Genomic DNA, 27,684 nt, shown 5'->3' on the forward strand with positions numbered 1-27,684 from the left:
TTTCCTGGTGTCAGCCACCACATGAGAATCTTCAGAAATGTTGGGGGGGGGGGAGAAGGGTGTTAATACATAATTCAGACCCTCAATCCAACCCTTCTCAACCCATACTTATAAGGTCCCAAAAGCGAGACCTATTGGCTATGCCAATGCTTGTTTTTAGAAGTGTTAAAAATCTTTGCCCAACCCTGATGACGTGATGACGTCCTAGATTTGGTACATTCTAGGTGGTTGACATGTCAGAATATTGAGATGTTGGCCATCCTCGGTCTGATATAACACCTTAACTTAGTTTCTCTACAGATCCTAAACCATCCTGCCAGCACCTCTAGACACTTGATATGAAAGTGTATTTCATCTTCTGTCCACCAACCTCCAGTAGAGATGTCCTTATAACGGTCTCTCCAGCCAAGCCATCTGGCGATTGACTCTATTTCAAGTGTGGACCCAAAAATCGTCTGACTGTTCCACACCGCTGGGTGGGCCAGCCACCTTGATATTTCCACCCTGGTGTCCTTTGAGATGTGCACTTTCTTTGGATAACATAGATTTTTCTGAAGATGCTGAATCATTCATCTTTATGGGGTCCTATAATGCAGTGGCCCTGGGAAAAAAAGCCCTAATTGACTGGTCAACAAATCAGTGACTCGGAGGGTCACCTTGTTGGCCAACAAGACTTGCTTCAGTTGCTTCTTGATAGTCCTTAGTTTATCCTTCTGTAGCTGCGATGTTGCAATCTCCAAGTTTATCATGAAACCCAAGAATTCCATTCTCCCCCTTGCCACTAAATCTGACTTCTCCAGGTTTAGCAGGGACCTCGAGTCTTCCACTAGTATGGTTCTCACCTGCACCAATGACCTTCTCCTTAGCCATGAAGATAATGTTGTCTAGGTAAATTATTAACCAGGCACCTCAAGCCCACATCTAGGTCACCACCTTATCAGGAAGATGATACACCATGATAGGAGTACCTTGAACTCCCACACATTTTCTTTCCAAAGGAATTGGAGGATTTGCCACTGAATGTGGGCAGGTATGCGTTCTATAGGCCCAACTAGACCATCCAATCAGTCTCACTCAGGATGCCCTACATTTTAAAGTTTTGTTTAGTGAACAATGGTCCTTGTCAGAAAATAATACAGGGGAAGTAATATAGAACAGAATCCATTCTATATGAAAACTATCCAGCCGAATAATGGAATTTAATCCAATTTATTTTAAGTAATCCAAACATAAATAACAAACACTAGACATAAAAGTGAAGTGGTTCGTGAAGATTTGGTGACTTATAAGTGAGAGAGAAAAAAACAATCACAAGACATTCTGGCAAAAAAAGAGAAAGCTTGTTGAAAATTGTGAAAGATGAAACGAGCAAAATAATTCACACGACCGTGGCATAGTTGTACAAAGATAATTTGTGTGCACGGTGTTTAAAAGGTCGACGACGTTTCGATACCGTTTACAACAATAATGGGATCATCATCAGGACAGAGAATGAGTGCCTGAGAACATACATAAGAGTCTAACAGTTGTTAAGATACAGAGAATTTCAACGAGGGAAAAAATGGGGAAAAAAGAAAGAATAATATGCGTGTTAGAGAACAAATTAAAGCAAAGAACACATTATGTAAACAACGCACAAGTGTGTTCTGTTGTGAAGAACCTTGGGTGTCAATTAGGAGAAAGCGCTGGGGGTGGTATAAGGTGAGAGCGCAGCGTTAGATCAAGGGAGGAGCTTCAATAAAGCAGCCTATCTAAAGAAACTGAAAATGCACTGATTGCCTAAAGTTGGGTACCCGGAGAATAGGGATATTAGACTCCGAGAATTAGAGCAAGGAACACATTATGTAAACAACGCAGGGGTGTGTTCTCTTGTGAAGAACATTGGGAGTCAAATTAAGAGAAAGCGCTGGGGGTGTTATAAGGTGAGAGCGCAGCGTTAGATCAAGGATAAGGAAGGAGTCTTGATAAAGCAGCCTATCTAGCGAAACTGAAAAAACGCTGATTACCTAAAGATGGAGACCCGGAGATTAGGGATATTGGACTCCGAGAATTAGAAGGAAAGCCATCAATCTGAAAAGGCTAATGATATAGTTGCTGGGAGGCGGTCAAAAATAAAACAACATACCAATGGCGGCCAAGATGTAGGAGTAACCGGCAAGGAGGGAATAAATCCAAGATAAAAGTGGCCGAGGCAAGGGAACCTGTAATATAAAAGGAGGGAGAATGGAAGGCACGTGAAGCTAAGGGTTGGAGGTTTAAGAACCGCATCATGGGCCATCGGTTCTTAACTTCATGTGCGTTGGTATTGGTTATGTCGGTGGCAGGGGTCATTTGAACAACAGTAAGGATGGCAATGCAGCAACAATGGTCAATGTGCCGAGTAGATGGGCGGCAACTTGATGCTTGATGAGAGGAAATTTTACCTGTAACGGAGAGAGGGGTCGTTACGAGGGTGAAGACACCGGGGCAGTTGACGTGCTGGGATGCGCGTGGGGAACGGTTCCTTACCTGGGGATCAATGAGAGAGGATGTGCTCGAGGCTGGGGGTCCTGGACCGGGCCGATGCCGATTTCAGGTAGCGCAATCGCTTGGTAGTGCTATCAGGTTAGAATACAAGCCCACGATGCGGTTCTTAAACCTCCAACCCTTAGCTTCACGTGCCTTCCATTCTCCCTCCTTTTATATTACAGGTTCCCTTCACTCGGCCACTTTTATCTTGGATTTAATCCCGCCTTGCCGGTTACTCCTACATCTAGACCGCCATTGGTATGTTGTTTTATTTTTGACCGCCTCTCAGCAACTATACCATTTGCCTTTTCAGATTGATGGCTTTCCCTCTAATTCTCGGAGTCCAATATCCTTAATCTCCGGGTCTCCATCTTTAGGTAATCAGCGTTTTTTCAGTTTCGCTAGATAGGCTGCCTTATCAAAGCTCCTTCCTTATCCTTGATCTAACGCTGCGGTCTCACCTTATAAACACCCCTAGCGCTTTCTCGTAATTTGACTCCCAAGGTTCTTCACAAGAGAACACACCCCTGCGTTGTTTACATAATGCGTTCCTTGCTCTAATTCTCAGAGTTTAATATCCCTATTCTCCGGGTACCCAACTTTAGGTAATCAGTGCATTTTCAGTTTCTTTAGATAGGCTGCTTTATTGAAGCTCCTCCCTTGATCTAACGCTGCACTCTCACCTTATACCACCCCGAGCGCTTTCTCCTAATTGACTCCCAAGGTTCTTCACAATAGAACACACTTGTGCGTTGTTTACATAATGCGTTCTTTGCTCTAATTTCTCCTCTAACACGCATATTATTCTTTCTTTTTTCCCCATTTTTTTCCCTCGTTGAAATTCTCTGTATCTTAACAACTGTTAGACTCTTATGTATGTTCTCAGGCAATCATTCTCTGTCCTGATGATGATCCCGTTATTGTTGTAAACGTGATCGAAACGTCGTCGACCTTTTAAACACCGTGCACACAAATTATCTTTGTACAACTGTGTCACGGTCGTGTGAATTATTTCGCTTGTTTCATCTTTCACAATTTTAAACCAGCTTTCTCTTTTTTTGCCTGAATGTCTTGTGATTGTTTTTTTACTCTCTCACTTATAAGTCACCAATTCTTCATGAACAACTTCACTTTTATGTCTTTGGATACAGGATTGTATCCCACTATTGTTTGTTTTTTATGTTTTGATTACTTAAAATAAATTGGATTAAATTCCACTATCCGGCTGGATAGTTTTCATATAGAATTGATTCTGTTCTATATTAATTCTCCTGTATTATTCTCTGACAAGGACCGTTGTTCACTAAACAAATCGATACCCATAGGTCCTTGCTTACCTTACTGGGTTCCCTTGTTGTTAAAAAATGCTACATTTTAAAGTGGCTACAGTTGGACTCCCTGAAGTTGATGAACTTGTCTCAGGCCTTTCCCATTCTTTGTGATGAGGAAACTCTATTGAGGAAAACTCTGGGTGTAGAAAGGACCTTTGGATTGCTCACTTCAACTCCAATTCCTTTATTTCTACAACCAATAATTATGTCAGTTCTTGAGGGCAGGTTGAGGGGCAGGTTGAGGGGGTAGATCTCCGCCTTCGAGGCTGTGTGAAAGTGACCCGGGACTCGATACTGACGTCACAGATTCTGAAGAAAGCCAATCATTTGACATTGCTTTTCTTCACTTTTCAAGCCCTTGGATATACTGCTTCCCAACCTTAGTAGGTTGGAAGTTAGTGAGCTCACCTGTAATGCTCACAGCCCCATTGCTGCCCCTTTTTATTGAAGTATCTGTCTCTGGACCTTGATCTGGGTAGAAAGGAGGGGATGAAACCTAATTGGTCTTGCCATTCCTGCTGCTTAATTGCTTGGATTAATTGACGGCCAAGTAGTCACCCCCTGTTATGCCCAGCCCGTAGGAGAGAAAACCTTTTTCACTGAATATTGTGCATTCTCTGGTTCTGTGAAGATCTTGACAAACTTGCCTAGATCTGTTACAAATACCTCTCTGAATTGGGTTGCTATTGCCTTGGGACCCACCTCGAGGCTTATTCTTACCAACTTCTGATTTACTTTTAAAGGAAAGGATTGCTTGATCTCTCTAAATCTTGTGCTTCTATAAAGCAAAATATTACCTGAGTCCACCTGACAAAGATCTCTGGTCAGTGTGGTCCTAAGTCTCTCTGGCTGTTTCAGCCATCTCCTGAATTTTTCGACAAGTGCCTCAGCAAATCCTGCTATTTGGCATGCAATGCAGGACCTGTCAATACCCCTTTGGGAACTTTGCTATCCCTCCTAGAAAGGTTACCATCTTGGTATCTAACTCTAGATTGAATGTTACTGTATTAGTGGGGCATCAAGAGTCTGGTTTGGACGTAATAAGCCTCTTAGAGTTTACGTGCCTGACAGATCCTGGTCTGAGGGAGGGTTCATCTGCTTACTCCCGAACTTTTTTTTGTTGCTCCTTGTTTGCACGTGTCTAATGTAGACTCATGGCTCACAGTGCACGGTTATCCATTCACTTTCCAGCGCTTACCATGAATGGTGCAACCTCTTTTCGTGTTATTTAAATAATTCAAGAGACGTTTCTATTTAATACTATTCCTTCTGTTTATTGTGGTCAAGAAAATATGATAACTTGATGGTTCACTATGTACTTTGGATGTTCCAATGTATTTCGAAGTATGCCCTTCATCGAGAGGCCAACTGGGAAGAAATGTTAAATCGTAAGCGTTTGTGCCACAAAATGGAAAAAAAGACTTACAATTACAAACATTCAGCACACTTGTTTCATGAATATTACTGAACAGTTCAAATTCACTATTACAATTCATTTAGCACAAAACCAATTATTATTAAACAGTCTCATTTTACACAAGTTGGTCTTCATGCCAAACTATATCTTTTTTTCATGTGATCAATTTCCACAGGATAGGTAATTCATAATAAAGATACAACACAGTTGTTGGCAGTTAATTAAATAGGCTGTGACATGTGAGAAAGGCCCAGTTGACATAGATGGAATGCAGAAGGAAAAGGATGGTTCCTCTTCAATAACAGGTGCTGATCAGTCATCATTTAAGTGCTTGGCATTCTATGCAGTCGCAAATGTCAAAGGTCACACTTATTCTGTGGATCCGTGCTAGTGGTTGACTGTCACGGGAATGAGCTGAATCTAAAAACTTTTGAATATACTTCTCAGTGTACGGGGCTAGATTTCAGGCCCGGATAGATATATCATGGCTTTTGTGTTGTGTTATGCAGATTTGAGAGTACACTATTCTTACCCAGAAGAGTATCCTGTCGCTGAGCAGGTGTGAGTCTAGCCCAATGTGGGGCATAATGGCACTACTTGAATAAGGCAGGTCTTCAGCTTCTTGCGGAATTAAAGGAGTGAGGAGGAGGTTCTTATGTGTGGCAGCAGGTCGTTCCAGGCTTTGGGAGCAATGTAGAAGGATCAGCCACTTTATCTGGTTTTCTGTATGCAGGGGATGTGTGCAAGGAGAAGTTCGGACAAGCAAAGGTGTCAGGAAGCTTTGTGGAAACTGATGCGATTTTTGAGGTCTGCTGGGCCAGTGTTGTGTTGCCTTAAAAGTGTGGGTGACGAGTTTGAATTGTGCTTGTTTGTGCATGGGGAGCCAGTGGAGCCTTTTCAGGTGTGGTGTGCTGCGAGTGCAGCTGTTCATGTGAGTTGCTGCTCTCAGGGGTTAACACAGGCCCCCCCGCAGCCCCTGCGGTGCGGGGGGGCCGAGCTACAGGGGGCCCCCTCAGCACAGTACTCAGGCCTGAGAGCTCTGGATTAAATCCGGAGCGGGGGCCCCTCTGTGTACCTTGCAGGGGGGCCCATTTACCTTTCATTACACCACTGGCTGCGCTTGCTTCCAATTACAGAGTGAAATCATTATTCAGAGGACAATTACAAAATGTAGCATCTCAGCCGTAAATTGTTAATGTTGAAATACACAGTTGATTTTGTTAATGCTAAATTATTTCTTTATGGTTTATTCCTCTTAATTAAGACATACTCTTGTTCTTGGAAAAGTTTGAGTAATTGTACTGTTTTTCTTTTCACCAGGTAATCTACAAAGTTAATCTTAAAACAAGTCGTATTACAAAGAGAAATGTTGATCAACAACTCAGAGTGAAGATTGTGTATGATCAGAGTGTTGAAGAGTGAGTATCTTCTTCTTATGATAAGTTAAGAGTCATGTGCTTTAAAGTGGAGAAAAAACATTTGTTTCTCTTTCTGTAGGCTACCCCAAGAAAGAAGAAATCTAGTGAAGGTATGTGAAGAATTTGTTTTATTTAATTTGAAGAGCATACAAGTAATCTAATATAATTTCAAAAAGTTAAATTATTTAGTATAAGTAAGGCAGTGTGTCTCCCCTCTCTGCTTGCCAGGCATATTTGCTGTTTTTAAGTCTCGGCCAGGCGTGAGTAGCGCATGAGCTGCTCTCGACATGGCTAGGGCCTTTTGGAATCGATACGGATTCCAGGCGTGCACACGGTGGAACAGAAGATGTGCACGCGGGGACTGGATGCTTTACTGGCGGCGTGATACTCAAGACTTTTTTTTCCCGCCGCCAGTAAAGCCAATCCCCGCGTGCACATCTGTAATAACACTCCGTATTCATGGTAACCCCTTAATCCCCTTCGCTGTGCTTTTTGGTTCTCACAGTGACATGCCGCATAAAGATAAAAACAAAGCGTAATAATTCAATAATAACGAACAAGAACATCAAAAAATAACTCCCTTCCTCCACTAAGGAACTTCGTTGAAATCTTTCAGGACGTAGTGCATGTTGTGCAGTGCTCTGCGACGTGGTGATTTATGAATCAATTGGGATTTCCTGTAACCCTGGCACGCACCGGGCTGCTGGTCGCCGGCGTTTTGAGGATGGTTAAATACATTATGAAAACCAATGGAGACATATATTCATTGAACAAGGTGGGGCTAAGGCCGACCCTTGTAGACGCCACATCTTATTTATCTGAAACTAGAGGTTTAGGGGCAAGAATAGAGCTTGTTGTCAGTTTTCCAGGAAAGAATGAATCCAGTTCCAAGCTTTTTCCATAATACCCTCCTTTTTTAATCTTGGCAGTAAAATATTATGGGATGCCGTATATAATGTGGCCGATAAATCAACGAAAATGACCCCTGATTTTTTAAATCTAGATCTAGGATACTTCTGATAAATTCTGTAACCTCAAGAATTGCTGATTCCGTACTAAATCTTGCTTGAAAACTTGATGGAGACAAATGAAGGTTACCGTTCTTTTAAAAAATGCCCAGTAATCTGAGCATTGACCAAAGTTCCCAGCATTTGTCCCATTGCTGGAAGTGACAAAATCGGTCTATAGTTGCTCAGGATTAACAGCTCCACATTAGCCATTTTCAAAAGTGGTTGAACAAGTGTCTTTTAACAGGCGGTTGGAAATTTTCCTTGGTTAAGGGACAGATTGAATAATGTTTTAATCGGAACATTCAAGAGGTTGCAAGCTTCAAGATATAAGGAGAGCAAACATGGTTTGGAGACCCTGATTTGAGCCTAAAGATAATTTGTTCTGAGTCTACTAAAGATATTGGTTCAAACACTGTGAGGCAGGATCCAATGATATTAGTGATGGTATCCATAGTTGATACTGTTTGGGTGTTAATTCTCATTCCTTCCAATCTTGAATAAATGCTTTCCAACTTTCATGGAAGAACAAAGAGTGGTTCTTGAGATGCAAAGACCTCTTGTTTAGCAGTCATTGGATTAAAAAAAGATTTCACAATCTGAAAGATCGTTCTCGAGGAGTTTTCTGCTTCTCCAATTTGTTTTGTAAATTAATCCGCTTTTGCTTTCTTGATATGTTTTTCAAACTTTTTTTAGGGCTGTTTTATAATTTGCCTTATCTTCACTTCTATATTTGTGTCTCCATTCTCTTTCTAACTGTTTACATCTATGTTTTTCAAGTTGCAGAGTCTGTGAGAACCAGGCTGATGCAGGGGAAATTCTCTTTCTAACTCCTTTTTGTTTTTTATAGATGCCTCTTCATTAAAACCTTGAACAAGGACTGAATTAAATGACTCAGCCGCTTCCTTAGTTGCATCAGATGAATTAATATTGATATGTGAACAAATTTGTTCTAGATTTGCATTGGTTTGTCTAGTAACCTTTCGCTGAATATCCAAGGTTGTCCATAGAAAAGGAACTAAAAAGTGGTTCGACTAAGTTAATGAAAAGGTTTTTCCACAACTAAAGAGGGGTTATTAGTAAATATTAGATCAAGTTAAGGGCCACCTTTTGTGTGGGACCTTCAACTATTTGTAGAAGGTTAAGGTCAGACATGGCCCTCACTAATAGTGCTGCAGCCTAAAAATTGGGGCCGTCATTGGCTGGTTCTTTAGGCTCAATGTAGTAGTGTTTATGCTTAGTATGACTGCTTCTTGTTTTAGAGATTGTCTGTGACTGAAGGTTGAAGAAAAGAATGTGATGTGAAGTTTGGTGATGTCAGTAACGCTCAGTGGACTGAAAATGGTAAAGGAGGCTAGGGGCATAGGTGGGAGATTTTTTTTTTTTTTTTTTTTTTTTTTTTGAAACCGTTTATTGCAGGTTGTAAAAGTTACAGGTATGGGCCTACAACCACCCGGCCGGCCGCTAGAATGACAAAAGCATATTGCATACATACAGTAAAAGTCTCTCGGCAGTGCAGAGCAGTGAAACAGGAGTAATCAATGGTGCAGGCCACACAGCTCCAAGCCCACAGTACGGTTCCCTTTTCTTGAAACAAACAACACCATAGGTGGGAGATTTTGCTGGAAAGCGAATGCTCTATTTGATGTTTATTTGAATCTTTGTGAAATTGGAGCTGAAATATGCCATGAGGTCTTAGCATTATTGGTTTAACAGTACATATATGTTCTTTAGGATGCCTGGCAATTTTGAATAGTATTTTAGTCTGTTCTTTTGATTTCAGAATTCTTCTAGGATATTGAGTTAATAGGTTTGTGCTCTGGTTTCTTGTTAAGAGCATCTTGTTTGATGAGAATCGGACCTAGCCTTCTGACACATACGTTACTGGTGAGCCTTTTCAGAACTGTCTTGTCGTACATAACCATTTGTTAGCTGAATCTGAATCCGTTTTTTAAACTTTTGTTGACCAGTTCAACTGTTTTAAGAGTCTTTGATGCTACGTGCAAACTGTATAGCAGAATGTCAGGGGTGGCATCTTCCTGCATAGTTCATTGTTTTTCATGATGTATGTGACCGATTTTTCTTGAACCTGTCTTCATATCTCCAGAGAATATCATTGTTGATGTGTTTGTCATCTAAGTGGGTCGGCTTTGCACGTAGCGCAGTAGGTTGCGGTAGGATGATTATCAGGCAGTGAAATGGTCATAATAGTAGCCTACTTTCCAGGCTGCTTACCGACTGAAAGGTTTAAGTCCTGTGTGTGACCTGTGTTATGCCTGAGGTTTGTTGTTTTGCAGTGTTGATGAATAAGGTTTATTATTCCTTTTTCTCCCTTGTGTTTTAATCTGTACTTTTGTTTTTCTTGTTTTCTGTGTTCTCTTCTTAGCAATGTTTCTTTCTACCAGTGTATCCCCGTTCAAATGTCTACAGCTAATAACACAGGTTTACTTATTTTTTCAAAACCTGCTATACCATTCTGCACTGGTAACTTTTATATAGGGGAAAAGAAAAATGTGTTTTACAGGAGAGACTGAGAGTGTCCTTGACAAAAGAAAATGCACTGTCTTCTATCTTTTTGATTGAATTATTGAAATTAAATGTATAACTGAAGCAAAACATTTTTCTTTTAACTACCAGAATGAACTTTTTCCGCAAGCAATCTCTTATTTGGAGAAAACATTTCAAGTCCGTAAGCCAACTGGAGCTATATTGCTAAGCAGGTATGTTCACTTTTTCGTATGAATAGTACTTATGTTATGCATAGGTTTATTTGCTGAAAACGTATTTTAGATATACAGATGGAAAGGAAATTATATGATCTCCTGCATACACAAGGCTTTGAGGACATTTCTGTTCATCGTGTCAAGTAGGTCTAAATCAATACTCATTTCTTGGTATGAATACAACATTCTGTTGTTACTATTTTTAAATTGTATCTAAATCCAAATCGAAGCAATCCTATTTTTGTCAAGCGTCTGTTGTTTCTTACCTAATTACTCTCTTGTGACTGAGTGAACCAATATACTTCTTTCTACAGGATGTGCTTGCTCTTTGCTGTCACTGAGATACTTTCGGTATTGGAGGGTTAAGCCTGTAAAGGCCATCCTGCAATTGCTCAGTAAAAGTCCCAGTTCTTTATTTTTAATGGGTGTATTATAACTTGAGGCTAGTTCAGAGGTGCATAAAAGATGACTCCTAAAGAGGGACAGTCCTCTAAAATACTTTTAATGGATGATATATATTACTTCCCCTGTCGTTTTTACTTTTACATCATTTATTCATATACAGAAAATTGGACACTTCCATGCCCTAATGTTTACTGAGTCTTATAAATCCTAAATTGCCGAACATGGCATAGTTTTTCAGTTCTGTGCACTAAACCTACATGGTACTCTTACCATAGACCTTACTAATTCAAAGAGATGTATCTGAAAACAGCCTGTGTAAGTTAATCTATTCAAACACATTGACGAAATTTGATTGTGCAAAACAAAACTACTTTTTCAATTAAAAAAATGTCATAAGGCATCAACTTGTGTTAATGACTTCTCTGTTCTTCTCATTTTGCTGACAATTTACCATGTGTATTATACCAGGTTCAGAACTGCTTGTTGTTTAAAAAATGTAGCATATTTAAAACCTGAATAGGCCTCTTCTGTGGACGTCTTTGGAAACAAGCTTCCCTTTCTCCACTTTGTTGATCACATTTGCTAGCTGCAAATCGGTTGTTTGGGTATTGCTGTGAAAGTTCATTAGCAATTTTTTGGGCGCTGGGAGCAGGTTGGGTCTCCAATTTTTCTCTCCTAATTTTCACTTTGCCATTTGTGAAAGGATACTGGGCATTAATTTATTGCCTCTGAAGTTCTCTGCATTTCATTCAATCTTTCCTTTAACAAGAGCTACTTATGCTCAATGAAAATTATGCTGAGCTAGCTTGAAAATTTAACTATTCTGATCATGTGGGTAGCTGTCGGAATTTGGGCTATTGTGAAATTGGGCCTGGGCTTGATGGGCAACCAGGGACATATACAAAAACCCAGATACTTATGAATGCTAGACAGCCAGGGAAGACCAGGGTGGTATGACTTGCATGACTCCAGCTACTTTTTCTTACCCAGGATGCCATGCAAACATCAAACTTTGACTATATTCACACATTTTCCTCATATTTTTTAGAGGAATTCCTACCACCCAGCATTCCCACACTTGTCCAGCTAAAATGGTACACTGCTTTTGTGGCTGCGCCAATTACCTGTGAAAGGAACCGGTCAGACCTTGGACCATATGAAGTCAATGTGATATCAATAAAGTCTTCACATGGTTCTAGTTTTGTTAATTTTCGATGTTTTGCGTTAGGTACACCCACAGATGGAAGGCAGCATTTCAGTCGAATGAACAGTGGAAATGCAAGGTGGCACAACGTTTGCCACTGTCTGGAAGTGTGAGAAGGATGTGGAATACTTTTGTATGGCCTTTTTTGTTTGTTTTATTAACAAAATAATTTGACATGAATTTCAAAACAAACCTAAACACACTATTCTATTGTGGCAGTTCACGTTTCTGCCAATTGTATGTTGTGCTGATTTAAAAGCTTTTAATGTCATGCTAAAATTCTTTATTTATATAGTGGCATTTGCACTCTATATGTAATACTGGCAGTGTTACTACAGAACATTTTGCAAATTGTCTCTTAAACATAACAAACACCTCTGGTTATGTTTATTTAAGTATTTCTCGTTCTGATTTTTGTCAGAGGTATTTCATGTACGTTTCCCTATCAATTATTTAGTTTTAATTCTGTTGTAAGATGACCCCGCGAAGAGATTTTGCACAGTTTCACATGCCAAGAATTTCGTACACATGCCAAGAATTTCGAACTGAAACTTTACATCGATGCTTGGATTTGTGCCGCTTTGTGAATGAGTTATAATTGTGGTTGCAAAGAACAGGTGGGTATACCCACTACTTTTTTCAAGTTGATTGCCATAACAGTAGAGACATCAGAAATAAAGGTGGTTGCTTGCACTGAGTGGGCACTTGAAACTTGTTTTGTTGTGTTTCTGGAATAGACAGTGTGCCACAAATCAATACCTCAGGAAGAAAGATGACTCTCACAGATATTGTCGAGGAGCCTGTGCCGAATACACCCGTTGTGGCCCTGCCATTGTTCCTGAGGAACATCTTCAGGTAACTAACAATATATGCATCACTGACACTGAATTAACTTTTTCTTATTCGTTTTTTTCTTTTCGGAAAAGCTACGCCAACAGTGGTTTTCGATTTGTTTTAGAGTTTTTCTGTACACTTCTATCCTAGAGAGCTCAAAGCATTTATTAAGACGTACATTTGACCGGATCGGTTGCTGATGTTTTTGCCTTGCTCTGAAACATCCTATGAGTGGATTCCTGCCTTATGGTACCTAAACTCTCCAAAGTGCAGCAATGTGTATTTTTAAAAAACTCTAACCTGGCGAATTGTTTTGTGCAATTTAAATAGTCTGCTGGGAAGCATTAATGAACTATTAGAGTTTTTAGGCAACATACTGACTTTATGGTCTGGGGAGATGGTGAGAACGTATGACCGGTTAGTTTTGTGTTGAGTAATTCCCTTTCACCTCTTCTTCAACTCTCCCACCGAACGCTCACTGCATTATGGGGTAGATGACCAGCACGAACAAAGGAAAAACAAAAAGAGGAGAAGGAATATTTTCAGAAATGCAATGTCATGAAAAGTAATGATCTTGAATGCTAGTCATGCATGAGTTTACTTGTGTGGTATTTTGTGAAACGTTGTAACTTTACACCACTATGTTTCGGTAAAAGTCGCTCGCTCCTCTGTTGCCACATAGCAGTTCCACATAATCACTAATGATACTGTGAATCCTTAATGGCAAAAAAAAGATTTTATGGGTTTTTTATTACAGTTTTGATCTATCTCGCCCATGTTTGACTGTTTTGTATGTGAAAGTGCAATATTATTCTTCACCAAAACAAGTAAAAGTTAGTAAGGGAAATTATATTGCAGTGCGTTTTTCGATGCAGGTGCAGATTGCTAAGGGGGACATAAAAGAAAACTTCACAAGGAATGTTTGCCCCGCCATGAAATGAAAATGAAATGAAAAGAGATTTGTAAAGCGCATGGCTGCCCTTGAGCGTCCCAGCGCTGAAACAAAACACAGGACCACCACCCAAACACAACTAAAGCAAAGCCTAACGGGGGAAGAGATAAGTTTTCAGTGCCTTGCGGAAACGCACTAGATTGGGTTCTTTCCGCAGGGCCGTCGGCAGAGCATTCCATAGTTGGCCTGCATTAATAGAGAACCGGCGACCGCCGGACTTCACCTTTTTGGCTCTGGGTATCACCACAAAATTACCATCATCCGAGCGAAGGGCTCGCGTAGGTTTGTAAGGGCGCACCAGGTCTCTAAGGATTGAAGGGCCTGATCCTTGCAAAGCTTTGAACACGATGCAAAGGGATTTAAATTTTATGCGAGCTCGGATTGGAAGCCAATGCAAGGCCTTGAGAGCAGGCTTAGCTGATGATCTTTTGGCAGTACCAGTGAGCATTCTTGCAGCCGCATTCTGAGCTCTTTGGAGCACATTCAGGGTGGATTCTGGTGAGCCAAGGAATAAGGCATTGCTATAATCCAGCCTTGACATGACTAATCCTTGAACCAGAAGTTTTCGGGAGTTTTCCGGGAGTAGCGGGAGGATCTTCCGTACTGACCTGAGCAGTCCATAGCAGGTCCCTGCCACTCGTTTAGCTTGAGTGGTCATTGACAGTTCAGGTTCAAGCCAAACCCCCAAACTTTTTATTGCTTCTTTGGGAACTGGGGGGGCACCTAGACTGTCCGGCCACATGGATTTGGGGAGAGTTGAACATGGCTACCAGATAACCCCTCCTCCTTCTACCAGAGCTGCTAGGCATTCCTGGACAATTGTCTTTTATGATTTTGGCTGCACAGCGCTTGCTCTGTGCTTGTGAAATCTCTTGTATTTAATATATCTTAAAAAGGGGCTCTTATCAGTTTCCAGCTCTGACTTACTGTGTTCATTTGCTTTTGTGCGGAACTTTTTAGTTAACTTCCCCTGGCTGCAGGCATTTACAGTACTTCTACAAAAGCTGTTCACACTGTTTAAGCCCCATTCACTGTCAAGATAATATCTCTTCCCACGGAAAAGGCAAACCACTTCCAAAAGTATGCTTGAATGCTTGCTTTTTATTACTTAGTTGTGTAAAGCAGATGCTTTTGCCTTAGAATGTTTGTGGCATTTCCTATTCATGCCTCTGGACTTTCTTTGCACTTTGTAGGCATTATCAGATTGATTTTTTCAACTTAATCTATTTAGTCATTATGATCAAATTCTAAATGTTGTAATAACTTTATTTTTAACATGCAATGTTTAACATTCAAGAGCTATGCTATATTTTACTACTAAACAGGCAGCCACAAGTGCCATTTCCTTGCAGACAACAGGGTTGTGATTTGACTGACGCAGCAGGTGCCCAAAATGTGTTAGAACTCCTCTAAACACTCAATGTTGCTATATTTTACGACTATACAGGCATTCACAATTGCAGTTACCTTGCAGTTAAAAATGGTGCAGTGGCACCGGGGCAGAAAGTTGTCATAACTCCACTAAACCCCTAATATTGATATATTTTACTACTACTATACAGGCAGACACAATTGCAGTTATCCTGCAGTTAAAAGGGGCTTCATTGAATGGTGCAGCAGGTGCAGTGGCACCGCGGCCAAAGGCTCTAGGGACCCCACTGCACGCAGAATATTGCTATATTTTACAACTAAACAGGCAGTAACAAATGCAGTTATCTAACGGGCAATAGGGTCATGGTTTGAATGATGCAGCAGGTGCAGTGGCACCGGGGCCAAAAGTTGTCATGACTCCTCTAAACACCAAATATTGCTATATTTTACTACTAAACAGGCAGACACAAATGCAGTTATCTTGCAGGCATTAGCAGCATGATTTGAACGGTGCAGTGGCACCAGGCCCAAAAGTTATCAGAACTCCTCTAAACATATCATATTGCTACTACATCAATTAATTCTAATATTTCCCTCTTTCATTTTTCAAACATTTGCTATAACTTACCCGCACTATACCACTAGTTACAGCACAATATATTCCCTTTTTGTACATAAACAAGTCAGAACACTTTAACAGACTTTCTGTAACTTATATTGTACAACGCCTCTGCAAGCTACAACTTACAACAAAAACAGCTTATTATTAATCACATAGGTGAAACCTAATGCATTTACCAATGCTTGTTAAATAGGTGAGCACACATTTTTTTTTTCTTGAGACTTATGAGACACAGTGTCTTCTCATGCTTGGCATCTTGCTCAGTCACATTGCTGAGCTCTTATCTAGTCCCCACTTTATTAGTCTTAAAAAATTCAATTCCTGTAGGCCTCAGTTTGCATTTAATGATAAGCTGCACCAGAGCTGGCAGCCTTTAATATCTAGCTGAGAAATTAACTACAGCTGATGTAGAGCAAGCACCACACCAAAACCCTGGACACCGCCAGAATAGCAACAAAACCAACAGCAACAAATGAATGTGCCATTCAGAAAGGAGCTGAAGACACTACTCTTCAGAGGACATTATTGGCACACATTAGGGTTCAACACCCAAGAACATCCTGCTTCATTGTAAACAGTCCTGAATCATAATGCAAGGGTCACTCCCTTGTTCAGCGCTCCGCTGCTGTCTAGCATGACTACAAAGCTTGACCCTGTCTGATTTAATGTTTTTCCCTCCCAGTGCCTCGTATATGTTCATCACATCCATGCTGTGTTGCAAAAAAAAAAAGAATGGTATAAGTCAAGTAAATGTTACACGGAGGCATATGGGCTTAGTTATTCTTTGTGCAAGGCCACCCAGAAAGGACACAAACTTTTGGAGTTGAAAGACCGAGAACGACAAGTGCAGACTCCACCTTGGGTAACCCTGTAGTGCTGATCTGGCGTATCCTTACTGAGCTGCTCAGCTGGCCCCGGTAGCATTAACGTGGTTGCCACTGAGTTATGCAGTGGCACCTGACACTAGACAGCATTTCAAGAAGTTCCTTATACATTAATTTGTTTGAGGTGCTGCTTTACATCAGCCTGGTTCAGATTCACCCTCTGCCCTACTAGAGATGCTGCTGAACCTTGTAGGCCCATTGCCTTCAACGCAGTAGAGCATCTGAGCCAGTAGTAATGTATACAGGAATGTGAAATAGAAGGTATGTGTTTGCATTTAAATACATATCTGACCCTCATCTATGCCTCTTTAAATCCTGACAATAGATAAACCTGATTTGACTAATAGCAACCAGATCAATTTGACATTATGTATTAATCAAAAAATCAGCCAGCATTCAGTAGTTTTGTTTAGAAATAGTAAGGGCACATGTGATTAAGTAATATGTGGAGTTCCTTTTAGCAGCAATAACCTAAAGTAAACATTTCTGTAAGAGTTTATCAGCCTCTCGCATCATCTATGAGGAGTTGTGGACCACTCCTCCTTACAAAACTGCTTAAGTTCATCGTCATTAATGTCAGTGGTGTTCGTACATCCCTCTGCAAACACCAGCTGAAAGCACAGATGGCTGAAAATGGACTGCACCACTCGGGATTAACCTGAAAGAGTTGCTCAAAACCATTTAGCGCCTTTGTGTACCCGATTACGAAACATTTGCTTCCTGAAGTAACACAGCACCTACTGTTTCCAGGCCCCTTTAGACAGACATAAGACCTATTCTGACCTCTTTAGGAGGATGGAATTCTTAAGCAGCTTTAGAAATGGGAATACTTTCCTAACCCACTTTTCATGTTCTGGATTATGAGCTGGATGTAACTGCCTACAGGCCTTTCTCTGCAGTGCGCCCTCAGAGATTTAGCTGTGGGTAAACAGCAATGAAGAAATACATTCATGAAGGATTGATCATGACATATCCCTTATAAACAAAATGCATTGTGTTACAATTGGAGTACTAAAGTAACCATTATGAAGAATACCATAATAAAGGAATTCTGTGATGACAACCTTCACTTTTGCATGGTAGGACCTTCATGGATAATTATAAACATTATGATATTCTCACCTGCATGTTGAGATCCCATGACCTATCTTAAATATATAAACCACATACTTGGGGAAAGTCTGGTATTTTCAACACATGTTTAATGGCCTTAACAAGGGAAACAATAATACGTAATATACCCTCCTCACCCCACTTGCAACAACCACCCTGTGTGTTCTGTGCTTGGGCCCTCCCGCCATTACTTTCTGCCTCATACAACTGCAAGTGGCTGTTGCGCTTCCCTGAACTTGAGTTGCCTTTCCCATCCAAATCAAAGTCCATGCCCACCTTAGTCCAGGTGTTGTGTTCGGATGGTAGACATGTCAGGCAATATTTAATATCATTAAAGGGAGACTGCTCTCGCATGGCCTGTGGAGCGCTGTGTTCTTGGGCATGTTGAGTCTTGACAATACGGGGTCCCGTTGGTCTGCTGCTGACTTTTTGTTTCCTACCTGCTGCATGATCGGTCTGAGGGGACCGCAACGCTTGTCTGGTGCTCCTGTGTACGCCCAGTCACCGGCCCTCACAACACAAATGGACTACATATCCCAGCATTCCCCCTAAGGCGCACTGTTACTCCCGTCATCCAGAAGCGCCAGGAGGCACTTCATAAGCCATCGCAGGCTCCCACAGCGTGAGACGTGCGCGGGCGAAGCCCCGGCCAAGGGCGGACCCATCCGAGACTGACAGAGGCTGGGCTGGGCCACATCTCTAAGACTTGGGACTTGAGGTATTCTTAGACCCTCTTAAAGACTTTGCTGTGCAGATTCTATGTTTTGTATGTTTACCTGTGCTGCGATTTGAAAATGAGTAAACGTAAATACATCGCAGGGCAGGGGGTGGTGGGGACTTTAGATGCGTTCATACTGAGAGCCGAATCAGCATTGATTCATGAGATAGATTTAACACAGTGTAGGTTGTCACTAGAGCCACTGCCCCAATTTAAGATAACTCAGGATGCCCCTGCTTCTCTTTCTTTGCAGCCTAACAACGAAAGTCTCCCTCGGGTAAAACCTGTGTCAAATACCGTAATAGAATCCACTTCTTCCCCAGATTCACTAAGCATACGCAACAGCCCTTCTATAACAGATAAAGTGCAGAAAGTTGTTATAAACTGTAATACCTCTCAAGAGCCACCCTTAAAGAAGAGGAAGAGGAGGGGCACACAGAGACTAAACTTCAAAGCAGATAGCCCAAGAATTACGAGACGGAAAACAAGAAATAACGTTAGAAATATCAGTCAGGGACCTACTATTCCATCGCAGTTAATGGTAGCAAATAGTTCATTACCTCCATCACAGAAGGATGATTTCTGGAAAAGGATGGCGATCATGATATCTGTTTTAATAGACCCACTGGCCCAAAAATTGACGTCAATAGAGGATAGGCTTACGAGACTGGAGGGGCCCGTCATGAGCATCACTGATGATGTTCATAAGATAGTTAATGGGGGAGATGCTAGAATAACTAGGGGACATCCAGGAAATAGCGTAGTGGCAAATAATCATGCGGTGGGCCTGCCTGGCGACCAGCGGCTACATTTATGCCCCAATTTGAATACTGACATGATTAGAGATCAGTCCCAGAATCAGCCCCTCAATCAAATATCCTTGCCTCCTGCACCACCTTTACTTAACCAGCCGAGGCTACGGCAACAATCTGGGGCACTAAATCTTGGAAGTAATCAGGGCCCTAAACCTCCCACCATGGTACCTATAACAAGAGAAGGAACTGCATTGATACATGGGGCGGGAGTATCTGCATCTACGCATTCTTCGGGCTATAATCAGGGTAACCAAATTAATATAAATTTGAACTTCGATCTCCCACCCGAAGCCACACCATATACGATAGTTTTGGCTAATGTTCCGCCTCTTTTCCATAATGACGGTGAGCACTGGTTTACTCTAAGGAATAAATCATTGTATTTATTGTCTGGTAGTACTGGGCTGGCTGACTGCTCTCTTTTCAGAATTCAAAATGGCACGGCGAATATCTTGGATTGGTAAATCATTTAAGTCCCTGGGAGGAGACTGCGTGGTCTTCACTTTCAGATCACCCAGATTAGTACAGTCTATTCTCAATGTTGCAGGGACTCAGTTTATCTCCGCCCATAACGTAAGTATATTGCCTTTAGGGAACTTTTATCAACCGCGCCGATTTTCTCGTGGATATCCGGGAATTAGCCCTGTGGGCGAACTACCCCTAAGGAACCATTGCCCCAGATACTCTATCCCAGTTAGTAATCGCTTCGGCATCCTTAGTACGTTAGATGAACAAGAGTGACTCACTACCCCTCCAAGCCTCTCTGTAGACAATAATTGTTGTGGTGATGAGATTCATAAAGATAACAATCCTGTAGCCCAAGACCAACAAACCCTTTATACTATGGAGGCTCAGGACATGGCCCCTATGTACTTAAGTACTAAGGCTACTAATGAACCTAGAAGTATTGCCATGATAGAACAGCTTCCAATTAGCAGAGATTGTGAATTAGTGAGCTTATCAGATACACCATCCCAAAATGTTATTATAGAGAAAGTATGTTGTGAAATAATATCCTGGAATATTGCTGGTCTGTTGTCTAAACAGTCGAATCCCCTTTTTGGGGAATTCATAATGACATTTAATATTTTATGCTTGCAAGAAACATGGGCAAAGGAGCCAATCCATATTGATGGTTTTAAGACATTTCACACTCCAGCTATCGAAGGGCTTAGCGGTAGAGCAAAAGGGGGACTTGGAACGTATATATCAAATAGGCTGGAAACGAAAAAGGTAGAGCTTATTACCGGGGAACCTTATTACCAACTAATGTTAATCCATGTTGATGGTAATTATTGCATACTACTGATACATTTTTACAATAACATACCTCTAGCCTTAGTGAGAGATGTCTTAATGCAATTGCATAACAACCTGCAGTCTGTATATAGGAAAAATCACAGAGACATGATGTTGGTTATGGTAGGTGACTTTAATTGCGCACTTTGCCCAAGCGAAGGAGGGAAAACTTGTGGCGTTGTGCCAGAGAAAGGTATTGGCAATACCCATTTCCGTCATTCCCCTTTGGGGGATTTGTATAATAACTTGATTTTTAGTATGAATCTGGGTTTTGCTAATGAATTAATCAACAAACCTGCACCTATGCCCCATACTTTCAACGGTAGGGGTTGTCATACTACCATAGATTACATTCTTATATCAAATAGCCACACTCATAGATTGAATTCATTTCATGTGGATGATAATTCTCTGAGCGACCATTACCCACTGTGTCTCTCAGTTTTAACACCATCTAACAAGCTACACAGGCAAGATGTAACAGACTAGATTTTATCAGACATCACTATTAATAAGATAAATGGCTATAACCAGCGATGGTCGAAAGTGGACCCTGTCGCTATTACCAGAAAAGTGATAAGCAAGTGTAGCTCAGCCATCGATTTGTGTTTGGATGAGGCAGTATCTCCAGCTGGCATTCTTTCATCTTTTGAATTACTATCTGAGGCAGTAAGAGATTCACTATTTGTTACAATGGAAAACAAAAAAAACCCTTGTGGGTGGTTTGATTCAAAGTGTTCTCGGGCTTACTCTAACTTGAAAAGGGAACTACATAAGATTCCCAAAAATGTCGAAAATATAAGGAGGGTAAGAGGGGAATATAGAGTGGTCCTAAGGGAGCGAAAAGCCACAGTGAGAAATGAGGCCTGGGAATCCCTCCATGAAGCATCCTTAAGGGGTGATAGCTTGGCTTTTTGGAGGGTGATTAAAAACACCCTTTTTGAATTCTAGTGAGGCCGTCTGTAGAGGTCGCTATTGCCGAGAACCAGTGGATTGACTACTTCTCGAGGGTGTACAATACTGATGGAAATATTGTTACCTCCTTCACGAGTACACTTGGGGAAATTATTATTAATCCTGAGACCATGTATTCTGATCTTAGGTTTACATTGGAGGAGGTAACCCGTGCTCTTACTGTGAGCTCAGGGGGGGAAGGCCCCGGGCCCGGATGGGGTCCCCATAGATCTTTTTAAATCTAACACTGAACTATGGGGACCAATTATCACCCAGGTTTTAAACGCTAGTTGCCTCGCCCCCTTTCCAACTACATGGGTGGAATCTACCATCGTTCCAATTTTTTAAAAGGGGGATCGTCAGGACCCGAAGTGTTATAGACCTATTTATTAGATGCTCAGACTAAAGTGGCCGGATGCATAATACTGGAACATCTAAGTGAATGGGCGGAGGAAAACAACATTCTGGCCGATATACAATATGACTTTCGGACTGGACTGGGGACAGTGGAGCGGAGTCTAAATTTATCTATTTTAGTGGGCAAGTACATGCGAGTGAAAAAAGGTAGATTGTTCTTAGCCTTTGTCGATCTCACCGCCGCCTTCGATTCTGTGAGACATGAGTATCTGTGGGCTATCCTAGATCAGCTAGGGGTAGCTTCACAAATTATCCATTTCCTCAGACACCTATATTGCGAAGATAAGGCGCGGGTACGCTTTGGCACAGGTGGAGAACGCACTGCCCCATTCTCCATTAGGAAGGGGGTCAGGCAAGGTTGTGTCCTGGCCCCCTTCCTTTTTAATCTCTTTATTAATAAATTATGTGAGGAATTAATTAAGGACAATCACGACTTCCCACAAATAGCTGCACGCCCCATTCCTGCACTTCTTTATGCAGATGATGCAGTTTTAATGTCCCGCACGCAGGTAGGTCTACAACGGGTTTTAAATAGTTTTACTAAGTTTATGGGCCAACTGGATCTTAAGGTGAATATCTCTAAGACTTGCATTATGAGATGTGGGCCCGGGAATCACAGATGTAGGGACATGTTTCTGGAGGGCCAGAAAAAAGAGCATACTATAAGCTTTGCATACCTAGGAATATTGTTCGATCGTAATGATTCCTAGACACGAGCCATGGCTAGATCAATGATGGCCCTCACAAACTTTGCGAGGAAACTAGGGAGAAGACCACCGCGGGAACTCATTCAGATTTACAAAGCAAAATGCGTCTCTGCAGCTATGTATGGAGCGGCAGTATGGGGTTTTGCGGAGACTCAGTCGCTCCAAACGGTGGATAACATCTCTTTGAGATATATCCTAGCTGTCCCCAGTAGCACATCTGCATATGTCTGTCACTCAGAGCTAGGTTTGCCATTTATCTCAGACTTGATAAAAATGGAGCCAATTCTCCTATGGCACAGAATATGGTCTAAACCTGAGACCAAGCTAAATCAGGATGTTTTAGCAGACAGTTTAAAACTTGAAGCAGCGTTACTGATCCCGTGGCTGAGGTTTATTAGAAATGTTATGCTTGATCTCGGCCACTTGGAATATTACATTAACCCGAGCTCTATGTAATCGATCAGTAGAAAGGAATTTAAAAAACGGGGACCGCTTCATCTGGACTCTATTAGACTAGCAACTGTTAGTTTTGAACCCGCTGGACCGCGCGCCAAGCTGCCGAAAGGGACCCGCCGAGATATACTAAAGTGGCGTCCCTTGAGCGACCATCTGGTAGCCGACATAGGTGAAGGAGGGGGGGACCAATGGTGCCGGACCCAATACATTCTTGTGCAATTTGACCCTCAGAAGTAGGTCGTTTTGAGTCTCCCGAGTCTCCGGTCGGATCACCTGTGCTGTGCGTGGGAGGAGGAGCTGCTCCTTGTTGCTGCTCGGCGCTTGCCTGGGGGTGTCTGCGTTTTCATTCCCGCTCACTTTTCTCTGTCTGTTGTCGGCTGCCTGTTCGTTGCACTGGCCTGAGCTAGTGTGTCTCCTCTCACCTCATGGGTGGCAGGAGGGATTCAGCAGCCTGGACAGCGAGCACTTTTGAATTTTGAGCTAGCGAGCGAAGCGAAGCGGCGCACAATGGTAGCGCTGAGCCTGCGGTGAACTTGACCTGGGGTATCGCTTCATTCTGTGCTGAACTGGACACATCCCCCTTTCCTTTAAACAGTGCTTGTTCGTCACTAGTTTACAAAAGGTATCCCGAAACTAACCTCTATTTAAGACAGTCTCAAGCAAGCAATTAAGAACTTTGAACTGAACCACTGCCCCACAGTGGAACTTGATGCGACCCCAAAGAAAGATGGCCGCGAAATCTGATTATAGAGTTTAGCTCCCATCTTTCCTGGGGGTAGGACTTTAACCTCACAGCAATGGGCACCAGAAGCTTCTACTGATTTTCGGATCTTCCTTTAAAGTACCTGCTCCCTGCACCAGAAATCAAATGACAGGATTATTTATACAGAAGCCAGCACAGATTTTGCACAAGATCCTGAGCCACACGAGGACCATTGACAAAAGTTTTCTTTGACATACCTCCCTACAGATACACACTCTTCTCCCGCGGACCGCCCAGACTACTCAACCCAGGGGGCATAGCGACATGAGCCGCATCACTTCCGCGCCAACCGGCGCATGAAGCGACATCGGGGCTCCCGTGTCGCGGAATGCCTGTTTTGTTTTCTCCTACCTGCTGGTCGGATGCACTCTCTCCTCCCGCGGACTGCCCAGACTACACAACCCAGGGGGCATAGCGACAGGAGCCGCATCACTTCCGCGCCATTCGCCGCATAAAGCGACATCGGGGCTCCTGCGGCGCAGGACGTGCGCGGTTTGCCCGGGCCAAGGGCGGGCCCGTCGGAGCGCGACAGAGGTTGGGCTGGGCCACCCCCTTAAGAACTTGGTTGCGGATTCTTCATAAGTCGCTAACGGTAATACCTGTGGTATTGACATTGTCATATTACGTTATACTCCTGCAACTATACTTTGTCCATTATGAGTAAGAGGAAACCAGGACAGGGTGCGGCAGGAACTCTGGATGCTTTTTTACAGAGGGCAGAATCTGTACTAATTGAGGAGATCCAACTTACAGAACGTAGGCTATCACTTGAACCCCTCCCTTCCCAAAATAGACTTTCCCTAACACCATCACTAGTCGGATCTAATCTAACGACCACTCTTGAGGCAGATTCTTTTCATGCTACTTTATCACTTCGACAAGACCCAGACTATGTGATAGACGACTCTTCTTCTATTCCCTCGCCCAGCATCGAAGTCCTGCTAGGCCCAAAGTTAATACTAGAGGTCAGAAAGCCAAAGCAAGTATAACTCATACGGCTGATCCCCCAAAAAATAGAAAGAGTTGTGGTCCATGTAAACAGAATAAACCTGTGCAAAAAACAAATGGGAAGAAATTGAGAACCCCTGTAGATCCAAGTGGACATAATGAACGCCCCTTTAGTGCCACTAACATCATCCCTCTTACTACGACTGGAAAGATTGTGGATAGCAATCTTGAAGAGAATTTTTGGGGTAGACTGGTAACAATGATAACAGCATTACTGGATCCAATTTTTCAAAAAAGATCAATGGTGGAAATCAGGCTTGCCAAGGTGGAAGAGCTGGTAAGCTGTAAACCATTGGTCCCCCCCGCCACCAACCCTAAGTTCAATTCAGTCCCGCCTAATAATAGGACGAAGAGTAGCGAGTATGGCCAAATTGTGAGTTTCCCTGAACCTAGACAAACGCAAGTAAGGAGTTCTTCTGGTACTTCTCGCAACTCTACTCAAACCGGTCATCTTCCCAAAAAATGCCACTCAATCCCAGAACCTAGCAATGCAGCCAACTTAGTAAGTGGCACATTAGGTGCTAGGCAGCCAGGGCAAAATTAAGTTAATGACTCTGAGAGAGGTCCAAAATTACCCGATCACCGAGATATGTCCACAAAATCCCCACAAAACTTAAACTTGCCCCCTGAAGCAACCCCGTATACGATTATTCTCACAAACGTACCCCCCTTTCCAAATAAAGCCTTCGAACATTGGTCGACTCTGAGGAATAAGTCTTTATATTTCCTTGGCCTAAGGACCGGCATTACTAACTTTCTTTTTTCTAAATTCAAAATGGTAAGGAGAATAGGGTGGGTGGGCACCTCGGCAAAAACTTTTAGTGGCGACTGCGTTGTGTTAACCTTTGGCTCGACATCTTTGGTGCGCGCAATTCTGGACAGGGGAAGTACAGGGTCTTTTAACCCTAATGACATCAATATTCTCCCCCTTGGCTACTTTTACCAACCACCAAAACACTTTAATTTTTGCTGGCCACCACTTGATGTAGGAGGTGATCACAGAGGGAATAGAGAGTCTAGATTCCGGATTCCTGTGAGTAATCGATTTGATGCATTGAACCAGTTGGAAGATGTTGACTGACTGGCTCCGGGGCTTTATCCTCAATCCAACTTGGAACTTGACTCCCTCGAAAGTAAGAGCAAGTTTGGACTAATTAGGGTAGGAAATACATACCCTCTTACTCCCCATAATGGTTGTCAAAGGGAAGAGGATATGGGGAAGATAGCTTTAATTACGAATATACTTCCTAACTTTGCGGATAGCTTAAATGTACCACAGCTACCCCACGATCCAGTCGAGGACCTATTAGGGCTAGTAACCACCACACCACACCACACCACACCTGGTGATAAATCTCCCCTCTGTCATATTGTATCATGGAATGTGGCCGGCATTCGGTCAAAGCTAAGTAATCATTTGTGGTGGGATTTTGTTCTAAAAATTGACATTTTATGTTTCCAAGAAACATGGTCGAAACAGGTGGTCCATATGAATGGGTTTAGAACTTATCACATCCCAGCAATAGACGGTCTGAGCCGGAGGGCCAAGGGTGGTCTTTGCACTTATATATTGAGTGCTTTGAAGATAAAGGAAATAACGATGTGTGCTAACAACCACTATTTCCAAATACTTACATTGGATATTGATGCAAAACATTGCCTAGTTTTAACCAATTTTTACAATAATAATCCCCAAGCCGATGTAGGAACTGTTATTAAGAATATTACACCCTGATTGAAATCCATTAGCAGAAGTAAGGCGAAAGAAATGATAATGCTATTGGCAGGTGATTTTAATTGTGCGCTATGTCTCAATGCTAAGGACAATCTATGCGGGTTTCCAATTGAAGAGGGGGTATGCTCAGCTCACTTCCGGCATTCTGCCCTAGGGGAAAAACTAAATAAATTGTTTTTTTCTCTTGACTTGGGATTTGTAAATGATCTGTCCAACACCTGTCTCTATGCCTTGGACTTTCAACGGTAGGGGGTTATTCTCCACCATAGACTATGTTTTAATGTCAAGTAACCACGAGCAGAGTCTTCACTCATTCCACGTCTCGGACATCTCCCTTAGCGACCACTTCCCTTTGTGCCTGTCAATAAAGCTAATGCCAGATAAAATTAAATCTAGCACAAACGACCAGTTGCTAGAAAATATAGTTATTGGGAGTACAAATGGTTTTTCTTTTCGTTGGTCCATGGTAGATCAAGCAGCAATAATTAAGTCAGTAGTGAACAGATGTAAATCTGCCATCGAGACCTGTTTGTCCGAAACAGCCGCCCCAGACAAGATTCTCGCCTCTTTCCTGGTGATATCCCAAACCATAAAAGAATCCCTGCTCAGACGTAAAAATAGTAAAAAACACGTGAGTGGATGGTTTGACTCTAGGTGTACGCAAGCACACTCTCACCTAAAAAGGGAGTTACATAAATCCCCTAGGAATTTGGCTGACTTGAGGATCGCTAGATGGGAATACAAACAAGCAATTAAGACAAGGAAAAATACCCTGAAGAAGGAGGCATGGAAGGCATTACATATGGCCTCTGTGGCGAATGATAGTTCGGCTTTTTGGAAGGCTGTTAAAACACCCTTTCTTTCACCTAAGGCTGGCCCTACCATCGAAATAGCAATTAGTGAGGGAATATCTGATAAGACGGGTAGTAATGATCAGGAGGATTATAACTTTAATTTATCCCATCACGGCTCTGGCTTGTCATTTACCCTAGATGAAGTGGAGAGGGCTCTATCTAGAACTCG

General features: G+C 42.2%; 1 protein-coding gene across 1 annotated transcript in view; it reads left to right on the top strand.

Moving 5' to 3' along the window:
- Positions 1-27,684, top strand: part of LMLN (leishmanolysin like peptidase) — a 431,292-nt gene that overhangs the window by 59,804 nt on the left and 343,804 nt on the right. Inside the window, exons 2-5 of the mRNA XM_085647501.1 lie at positions 6,577-6,674; positions 6,754-6,784; positions 10,319-10,401; positions 12,751-12,868. Of these exons, the coding sequence (XP_085503627.1) occupies positions 6,577-6,674; positions 6,754-6,784; positions 10,319-10,401; positions 12,751-12,868 (330 nt within the window). The remainder of the gene's footprint in view (positions 1-6,576; positions 6,675-6,753; positions 6,785-10,318; positions 10,402-12,750; positions 12,869-27,684) is intronic.

Source organism: Triturus cristatus, chromosome 3_2 (genome assembly GCF_964204655.1).
Source record: "Triturus cristatus chromosome 3_2, aTriCri1.1, whole genome shotgun sequence".
Taxonomy (NCBI): Eukaryota; Metazoa; Chordata; class Amphibia; order Caudata; family Salamandridae; genus Triturus; species Triturus cristatus.